The 10905-nt window shown below is 32.3% G+C and overlaps 1 protein-coding gene across 1 annotated transcript; it reads left to right on the top strand.

Annotated features, from left to right (window-relative positions):
* The first annotated feature begins 8208 nt into the window (after positions 1–8208).
* Positions 8209–10500, top strand: LOC109790258 (non-specific lipid-transfer protein 1). Its single transcript, XM_083070328.1, has 2 exons — positions 8209–8830; positions 10283–10500. Exons 1-2 carry the CDS (start codon positions 8490–8492, stop codon positions 10290–10292), a joined length of 351 nt encoding a protein of 116 aa, XP_082926454.1. The 5' UTR covers positions 8209–8489; the 3' UTR covers positions 10293–10500.
* Positions 10501–10905: the final 405 nt, after the last annotated feature.

The following is a 10905-nucleotide window of genomic DNA, read 5'->3' as shown; positions in this document are numbered from 1 at the left end:
CAGCAAAGGTGGCAGAGCCTCCTAGTTAGGAATTAATTTATAACTTTGAAATCATATAATAAAATAGTATAATAAAGATGTACATTTTGGTCTTTTCTCAGGAACGTTCAAAATTACATAAGAAGAGAAAATTAAAGCTTTTTAATATAATAACATCCAAAATAAACCTAGCTATGCCCGACGTCACATCCTATCAGAGCATGCCCCACTGAAGCCTTTAAGCCTCATCACCAACATCCCCATGATGCTGATCATCTGCAACATAATTTAAAACATATACAAAAACAACAAGGGAGTGAGAAACATCTCACTCAGTTTCAGGTGAAGAATAAAGGTTAGATAGCACCCACACTCACACAACAAATATAAGTCACATGTAAACAATACACATACATCATCAATATTACAAATACATTCATTTATCATGCAATGATGTCATGGACTCATCTCATAAATGCATGCATGTGGCGCCATAAGGAAGTTTCACATATCATCACTGGTGACCCTAAGGCACACCTGCACAACTGTCGGTGACCCTAAGGTACACCTGGTTAGCATATCATCAACTGTCGGTGACCCTAAAGTACACCTGGTTAGCATATCATCAACTGTCGGTGACCCTAAAGTACACCTGGTTAGCATATCATCAACTGTCGGTGACCCTAAGGTACACCTTGTTAGCATCAACTGTCGGTGACCCTAAGGTACACCTTGTTAGCATCAACTGTCGGTGACCCTAAGGTACACCTGGTTACATCACTGGTATGCGGCCTCAGCGGCACACCTGGAATAAGATATGCATATGATGCATGTCATACATTCATTATTTCATGAACTCAACATTTAACTTATTACAGAATTTCATTTAGTACATTATGTCCTCATTTGTCATAGTCTCATAATCATAGTTTGTCTCAATAGTCAATTCTTAGGTCTCATGTCATTTGTCCATATTTCACATGGTCATGTCATCAATACTCCTCATAAGGTCCGCATAGGTATTCACAGAGATTCAGAGAGCATTCTTATTCATATTAAAACTCATGTATTATTAACATTAATTTCATATTCATTTATTACTTCAACAAAGAAAAAGGTAGAGTAAATAGAAAATCAGACAGAACAACGGCACTTTCAATAAAAACAAAGTAGAATAAATAGAAAATCGGACAGAACAACGGCACCTTCAACAAAAAGCAAAGTAGAGTAAATAGAAATTTAGACAGAACAACGGCACCTTCAACAAAAAGCAAAGTAGAGTAAATAGAAATTAAACAGAATAACGACAAAGGATTGGGGGCCAATCCGACAAACAACTATCCAACAATTATCCCCATACCCCTGAGCGAGGTTCTCACTCCCCCCCTTACCTGGATAGGCGGAGTTGGAACTTGGGCAGGACCTCCTCCTCTGGATCCCCTCTTTCTTTTCCTTTTCTCTCTCTTTCTTTCTTTCTTTCTCTCTCTCTCTCTCTCTCTCTCTCTCTCTCTCTCTTCTCTTTCTCTCTCTAGGATTTCACTTTCTTACTGAATATAAAATTTTCACCCCCTGCCCCTATTTATAGGCCTCCTGGCGCAACCGGAACGGCCGTACTGATTTCGGAACGGCCCGTTCCGGATCCTTCAAACGTGGGCAAATTTCTCAACTGGAACGGCCCGTTCCAAGACCGGAACGGCCCGTTCTCAAAAAGCAGAATGGCCCGTTCTGAAACCAGAACGGCCGTTCTCAAACCCAGCAGAACGGCCCGTTCTCCCTCCGGAACGGCCCGTTCTCCTTGTTGGAACGGCCCGTTCTGGGCCCGTTCCCAACCTAAAATTTTAGCTTATTTTAAATGCTCAGAACGGCCCGTTCCACTTTCGGAACAGCCCGTTCCGAGTTACTCAAATGCCCCTAATACCTTTATAAAATTACGAAAATTCCATCAATAATTACGAAAATGCCATTACTAATAAAAATATCCTTTTAAGGAAATTGGGGTGTTACACGATGTGGACTCTGGATACGGTTCAAGACACAAACAAACATTAGGCTTTTAAATTCTTTATTTTGTCAATAAAAAGATGAAGATTGTTGGTGTGTGAACTGTTATAAAAGTCAAAATGAGAGAAAGCTGATGTCTGCGCTTGAGATTATATATTATCCCCGCAAATGATATTAGTCACCGTAAAGGGAATCAGACATCATTAAACATGATCAATGAAGAACCAGTTAGTGATACATATATTTTAGTAAAAATTATAGAGAAAACAATAAAAAAATTTAACTTATAATAAATTATAGAATTACGATTGTTGAAGTTTATTATGCTAGATTATAAATAAGATGAAGATTATAATTTAAATAAGAGGTTGAAGACGTGATAAGAGGAGAAAGTAACAGTGTTGAGGTTTGATTTTTGGATAAGGATACCCCTTTTCGGGCTTTTCATTTATCTGTTTATTATACTTTTGAGAGGTATGAAGACATGATAAAGGGATAAAGTAAACTAAACGATTTTGAGGTTCGATTATAGTATCAAGATTCCTCGAAAGGGAACTTATGATACTGCAGTTTGATCATCTACCAATTCATCTTATGTTCCATGCTGCCATGCAATCAAATCACGTAAAGAATCCAATAAAACAAAAAAAAAATGTAGTAGAAAGGTAATATTTATTATCCTGTGTGTGCTCACTGTATGTACATTAGGGAAAATATTTTGAAAATTAATAATGATATGCATTGCTGAAATTAAAGGTTTGTAAGCATGAAATGCACAGGCCAAAAGTAGATAAATCACATTGTGCAGAGTTTTGAAAAATGATTAATTCCTCGTGTGTGCTCACTGTTTGTACATTATGGAAAAGGAAGGGGTTAAAGAAACGCACGATCATTTTAAATAAATTAATGAGTATTCAAATCAAAGCATCAATAATCAATAATAAATAAATAAAAGAGTATTCAATGACATTAATAAATTATTCAAATACATGCAGAATCAAGTTTTACCAAACAATATGACACAATTAAAAATATAAATTAAGATGAAGATGGTAATTCAAGTGTAGGGAAACCTCCATTGTCATGTGAAAAAGACGGTGTCACAAAGAGAAAGGCATTGGCAGAAGCAACAAATTTTGAACAATATAATGTCGCGGGGATAACATGGAAATGGCAATGCCCACAGAAACATAAGCCTGATGTTGGGCCTGCTATGAAACAACTTAGGCTTGAGCGCTGGGTTCGTAGAATTTTAGAATATTATTTCACCAATCAATAAAAGAGTTTTCAGTTCACTGAGGAAACAGTTTTTGAAATTATATAGATGTAGAACAACACGTAAGGATGGTTTTCTTGGGGACATGAAAGTGAATGTAGCTAGAGAGAAGAAAGAAAGTGATGTGTAACATTCAAAATGATTACCCAAGAAAATGTACTAATACAGATTGCTGATTCTACACAAAATAAATTACCTTGCAAGGGTAAACGGATTCCTTGGTAGTTTTTATGGATTGTGGCAGTTTTTTTTTCAGTTACTGCGTGTTGCTTAACTGCTTATATGTACTTAAGTGATAATTATGTCAACAATTAAAGGATAAAAATGTCTTAAAAAAAGTGGAAACGAAACCCATGTTTTCCCTTTATCTATTGTTATAGATATCTATATATATTAGAATATATATATATATATATATATATATATATATATATAAGTTTTATTAATAATCTTTTTTAATATATGATTGCTAATTTTTGTCAATAATTCTTATATTTTCGAAAAATATAAATTTGTTAGAAATATTCCATCAGTAATATAACTCTCACATGTTATTGTGTATATATTTATATATATATAATTTATTTTATAATTTTTATTTATTAAACTAATTGAACATTAATTATATTTTATCACTTTTTAATAAATGGAGAGGATGACAATGAATATTAATAAAATTTTAAAAAATATTTTAATTAAAAGTATCTTTTTTGGTGAATGCTTAATGTAAAAGTATTTTTTCTTATGAATAATTAAATGAAAAATACATTTTAAAGTTTTTTGATGGTTATTGTTAAGTTAACACAATAATTGTTTTTAAAAAACATCTAATTTTTTTATCGATTTTAGATTTGTTTGATAAGTTCTTATTAATCCTTATATAAACCAATTATTTTTAAGTTGATGAAACTAACACGTTTATATCAATTGAACTAGATGTTTAAGTCTAATTTTTAAAACAATAATTGAAATAAAATAAGATTTACAAATTAAAAAGAAGTTTTTTTACCTTAACAAAATTGAAAAGCACAATAAATTGTGTATTTTCATATTATATAATAAAATAAAATATTAAGTATGATACAACAGAAATAAATTTCTCAAGAGAAAAATAAATAAATTTGATAGATAAATTATTATTCAAATTAGTCCAAATATTTTAAAAGATTCAATTAAAAAAATTATTTTTTAAATTTCTTTTATAGCATTATGTTTCTCATTTTTAAATATATTATGGTATATTATCTATTTTAAGTTATATAATATGTATTATGTTAAAAAATAAAATAATTTTATTGGAAGGGTCATGATTTTTATTTCTTATCATTAAATTTTTTTATCATTATAAAAATAATATTATATATTTTTATATTTGCTTTCTTTTAAAAAAAATTCTTAATTTTTTTTAAATTTACATTTAGCGACCGATTTTTATTTAGTCGCTACCATTATTATAAATAATATTTTTGTATTGTTTTTAGCGACTAAAATTTTTTTGTCGCTAATTTAGCCACCAAAACTAATTCGGTCGCAAATTTACATACAATTCGATCGCTATTCAGTTGCTAAAGAATATATAATTTACAAACTGAATAGTGACCAAAAAATTACTACTAAAAATATTTGGTCGCTAAATAAAAACTGCAATTAATTTGTTGCTATTAGCGATGGAAAAAAAAAAACGATCACTAAATTGACTTTTTTTTAGTGCTCTATTGAACTATATGTGAATCTCACACGAATAAATAATAGTCCTCCACTTTACTTTCAAACCTTCGTTAGATTATTCCCAACAATCAATTAATAGAACACCATTTTCATCAACACACAAGTTCTTTCACCCATCTGCTTTCTACCCTTTTTCAAAGCAACTATGGCTTACCATACATAAATGAGCAATTACCACATGGATCCTTTGCCAACCTCCTTGCATTTGGAGTCCCAAAAGAAGAATAAGGTGTTGGCGGCCTGTTTAAGTCTAGAGTTCCAAAATAAGAAGTCGTTGGTAGCTTAGTTGAGATTAGAGCTCTAGAAGAAGAAGTCAATCCTTTTAGTGAGGACGAAGATATGTTGCAAGACTCCAACATGAGGATGAATAATGTAACACCCCGAATTTTATATTAATAGACTATTAATTATTATTTATTTTTACATTTATGAAGATTAATATTTTTGTTAATTAAAGGGGGCTTTATAGAATATTGTAAAGGTTTTTAATAATTTAAATTATTTATAAAAAATTAATTCTGATTTTTTTTAGGCCCAGAACGGGCTGTTCCCAAAAAGCGGAACGGGCGTTCCAAAAAGTCGAACGGGCCGTTCCAGGGTAATAAAAATGGCCTAAAAATATTAGTTGGAAATAGGCCGTTTCAAGTATGGTCAATGTGGGTTAAAATCAACCCCAGAACGGGGCGTTTTGGTTTAAGAACGGACCGTTCTAGTGTTGAGAACGGGCGTTCCACTTATGATTAATCTGTGTTAAAAGGAATACCAGAACGGACCGTTCTAATTTTAGAACGAGCCGTTCTGCTTGTTGAAAACGGGCCGTTCCGATTTTGGAACGGGCCGTTCCAGTTGAGAAATTTACGTATATTTGAAGGCTCCGGAACGGGTCGTTTCGAAATCAGTACGGGCCGTTCCGGGTACCATAGAATGCCTATAAATAGGAGGCATGGGGGGGTGAAAAATTATAACTGAGAAGGGTGAAAAATTTTAGGGAGAGAGAGAGAGAGAGAAAGAAAAAGAAAGAGAAAGAGAGAGAGAAAGGAAGAGAGAATCCAGAGGAGGAGGTCCTGCCCAAGTTTCAACTCCTGCTTATCCAAGTAAGGGGGGAGTGAGAAATCTCACTCGGGGGTGTGGGGATAATTGTTGGATAGTTTGTTTGTCGGATTGACCCTCAATCCCTTGCCTGTTGTTCTGTTTTTCTGTTTTCTCTACTTTGTTTCTTGTTACTTTATTCCTTGTTACTTTGTTCCTTGTTACTTTGTTCCTTGAAAGTAATAAATGAATATAGAATTAATGCTAAAAATAAATAAGTTTTAATATGAAAATGAATTTTCTCTGTGAATTCCTATGTGGACCTTATGAGGAGTATTTATGACATGACCATGTGAAATATGGACAAATGACATGAGACCTAAGAATGGACTATTGAGACAAGTTATGATTATGAGAACATGAAAAATGATGTCATGATATACTTAATGAAATTTTGTAATAAGTTAAATGATGAGTTAATGAAATAATGAATGTGTGACATGCATTATATGCACATATTACTCTAGGTGTGTCGCTGAGGCCGCATACCAGTGATGCTAACAAGGTGTACCTTAGGGTTACCGACAGTTGTAATATGTTAACAAGGTGTACCTTAGGGTCACCAACAATTGTAACATGCTAACATGGTGTACCTTAGGGTCACCGACAGTTGTAACATGCTAACAAGGTGTACCTTTGGGTCATCGATAGTTGTAACCAGGTGTGCCTTAGAGTCACTAGTGATGATGAATTGTGAAACTTCCTTATGGCGCCACATGCATGCATTTATGAGTCGAGTCCATGACATCATAGCATGATAAATGAGTAAATATGTGATATTGACTATTTATATGTATTATGTACATGTGACTTATATTTGTTATGTATGTGTGCTATCTAACCTTTATTTCTTCACCTGAAATTGAGTGAGATGTTTCTCACTCCCTTGTTGTTCTTGTATATGTTTAAATTATGTTACAGGTGATCATCATCATGAGGATGTTGGGGATGAGGCTTAAGGCTTCAGTTGGGCATGCTCTGATAGGATGTGACATCGGGCATAGCTAGGCTTATTTTAGGATATTATTGTCTTAAAAGCCTTTTCTTTTATTCTGTAATTTTGAACGTTCTTGATAAAAGACCAAAATGTACATCTTTGTCATATTATTTTTATTATTGATTCGAAAGTTATAAGTTAATTCCTAACTAGGAGGCACTGCCACCTTTGCTGGAATTAATTCTATATTTTCTTTTATATGACTTCTTGAGCTTTGATATTTACATGTTGACTTTCAATGATTTATGTTACGAATGTGAATCTTCTACCTTATGATATTTGAAACAATTGTTTTATATATGAAAGATGTTATTAAACTATGGAAGATTTTATTTACTCCAAAGAGAAGAAAAAAATATTTTTTTTTTAAATTTATTGTGTATAAGTGTTGGGGTAGAGTGTGTCACAAATAAGACGAACAAGATCTTGTTCAACAACAAACTTAATATGTAGGCACATCTTCAGCCAAATTCAATTTTCAAATACACATGCACAATGTTGATCTTCAAATAGATTTCACCGACCCTAAGTATAGATATGCACTTGACCATGTTGACATCGAATACGCTTCTAAACCCCCTTTCAGGGCATGACTTTCAACACAAAGGAGGGAGTCAAACATGTTTTAAACGTGTACCATATCCAAAAAAGGTCTATATATATTATAGGATCGAGAAATCGTCTCCAACATTAATTGTTGCATATGTGTTAACGATGAATGTGGTTGGAGGTGTCAAGCCACTTTCATAAACAAAAGCCAAAAATGGGAGAATATAGGCTAATAGATGAATATTCTTATTCATCCCAAGTTATTTCAAAAGATCATGTTAACCTTGACTATGTATATATAAGCAAAAATATTCTTCCATTGATGGAGAATGATCCATTAATTTCAATCCCAACAATAATAGTGCACATCAAAAGTGTGAAAGACTACACAATCTCGGACCGGAAAGCATGGATAGCAAACTAAAACTAAAGACTTACATGACAATTGAAACAATCATACCATGATTTACCCAAATTGTTGAATGCCATAAAAATAGTTTTTAATGGATTTGTTATTGAGAAGGACATAAGGCTACTATACAACCAAAAGGTGAAATGATTATTGATTATGTTCAAATACTTCATTCACTATCGTTGTCCTAGTAGTAAATTTCTAACCCACAACTATATTGAAGTGTCACTTATCACTTGAAAATTTAAATACGAGCAAAATAAAGATCTTAGAGAAAGCCCATATCCCAAGCCCCTCGAGATGGCCAAGTATTCAATACATCACAACCACCACCTACTCCACCCTCCTCAAAACCACCACTATATAAACCCTAAACCCCTCAACACCACAACACACGAATTACTAATCAATTCCAAATAGAAGAAAGAGCACTGATCACTCATCCTTCACTTTTGAAAATGGCTAGTTTTCTGAAGTTGTCATGCGTGGTTCTGGTGTGCATGGTCGTGGTCGGTGCACACACTGCGGAAGCAATCACGTGTGGTCAGGTGCAGAGTAGCCTAGCACCGTGCCTTGGATATCTTCAGAACGGTGGTGCTGTTACCTCAAGGTGCTGCAGCGGCGTTAGGAGCATCGTGAACACGGCCAGGACCACCGCCGACCGCCGCTTAGTTTGCAACTGCTTGAAGAGGGCAGCCGCTGCCATCCGTAGGCTCAACCCTACCAACGCTCAGACTCTCCCCGGAAAGTGTGGAGTTAACATACCCTACAAGATCAGCTCCTCCACCAACTGTGCCAGGTACGTGTCTATGTGATAAGATTCAGATAAATACAAAATAAAAATAAGAGAAATTCTATGGCACCCATCTTATTTGAGAGGGTACCGGTACAGTTTTTTTATATTTTATATTTTTAATAATTTATTTAAATAATATTTATGATATTTTATTCTTTTAATTTTTAAATTATTTAGTTATTTTATTTTTATTTTATATATTCTAATTTATTTGTAATAATATTATTATATATTTAAATAGTTTAATTTTAATAATTTTTTAAGTATATTTTTATTTTTGCACTTAAAATTTTTGAATTTCTATATTTTAATTTTAATAATTTTTAAGTATATTTTTTTGTCTTTTTGTCTTAAATTTTTGAATTTCTATATTATAATTTTAATAATTTTTTATTTCTATTATTTATTAATTTTTTTATTTTTTAATATTTTATAATATTATTGAAATCTTATAATTTTAATCTCTATAATTTTATCTTATTTTTTATTTTATAAATATAATTTGGATTATTCATTTTATAATTAAATTAATTTTTTTAAAATCTTTTATAAGTTTACGTAGAAAAATGTATTGAAACCCTTCGATCTTTGAGGGTACCGTAGCAATTCCCTAAAAAATAATTATCACTCCTCACGTACATCAGGGATATCAAATTCTCGATTTCATAAGTACAAAAGTTACTTACAGTTTCATCTTGTTGAAACTGTTTTTTTTAATCAAAACTGAAGTTATATACTTATATTTATTACAAATTTTGATATAAGTAAAAGTTTAACTTTAATTAAACAACAGCACTAACAACACATATGTTACTCAAACTAAGTTTTATTTTCTCTAAAATATCAGTATACATTTATTTATTTTGTTAGATGAGACAAGATTTAGTTTATTAATGCATATGTCACAAAAATAAGTATTATCTAATTTGGCCTTTTAAGTCCTATAATATGCAGATAGGGATCCGGATTTGCTGTGATAACCATTTTTATGTATTTATGTAGTCAATTTATTGAAATAAATAGCAAAATTAATAAACCTATATAAGTATTCATGCGGTTAAGAGATGAATTTGGACTGTAATATTTATCATATGGTTCTTATTTGTTCACCGCATGAGTGCTTAATTAGCTTTGTAGATAACATTAAATATGCTAAGTCTGTTTCATTCGGACAAAACTTACGTGTCATTCTTTCCTTCTCATGCACCATGTAACTGTAGAACGTAGTATAGTTGACCCAAATTGTTATTTAAATGCCGCCTTCTCACTTCACAGAAATGATAGAAACATTATTTAATACATTTTTAATATATATATTGAGATAGTATGCAATCTCTGATTTTTAAAAGAATAGAGAATTACTTGGTATGAAGTTTATCAATGGTTCTCTATATATATATATATATATTTGATTCCAAAAATTAATATATGGTGCTTTTATTTTTTTGTCTGAAGCATCAAGTGAAGCATGAAAAGGAGTTGGATGGTGTATCGGCTGCTAGGAACGGTGCATGGTACTTCGTGCTAGAAAATAGAATAAAAGGAGGATATGTTCTCCGTTTATGCGAGCTAGTTTTGTCTTTTGTTTTATTCTACTATATATGAACTTCAAACAGTTCTGTGGTTTTATGTGATGCTTATAAATTAAATAAGAGATGTTGTTGTTGAATTAATTCATTACTCAGTAATTCCATCCGGTAGTGTTATTATCCAAAGATTCAAAACAACGTATCAACAAAATATATGAAAATAAAGATGTACCTGCTCAAGGATACACTCGTAGTCTTCTTTGTAAGAAGGGCCGAACGGATACTTCAAACGGGTTCGTCAGAGGGGGGAGGTACCTGCAAAAGGTACTCCGACGCTCAAGTCAGGACAAGCACGATATTTTAGGATAATTAATGAACAGTGACATACCTTGTTATGTGTGACCTATTTATAGTATCTGACATGGGCCTGAGCGTGATGGGCCCTCTCAGATATTTACCAAATTAGGTAATACGGTACTAATTGGTTGTTAGGCTTTAATCATGTACTTACCTTTCTTAATTGTGATTACTGTTATAACTTGTTTAACC

Source organism: Cajanus cajan, chromosome 3, assembly GCF_000230855.2.
Source record: "Cajanus cajan strain Asha chromosome 3, NIPB_CcT2T_4, whole genome shotgun sequence".
NCBI classification, from domain to species: Eukaryota; Viridiplantae; Streptophyta; class Magnoliopsida; order Fabales; family Fabaceae; genus Cajanus; species Cajanus cajan.
Note: the sequence above shows the minus strand (reverse complement) of the source record. Positions and strands in the feature narration are given on the sequence as shown.

Bases quoted from the DNA above. Each gene is read 5' to 3' on its own strand.
- LOC109790258 (XM_083070328.1), top strand. From the start codon at position 8,490: ATGGCTAGTTTTCTGAAGTTGTCATGCGTGGTTCTGGTGTGCATGGTC.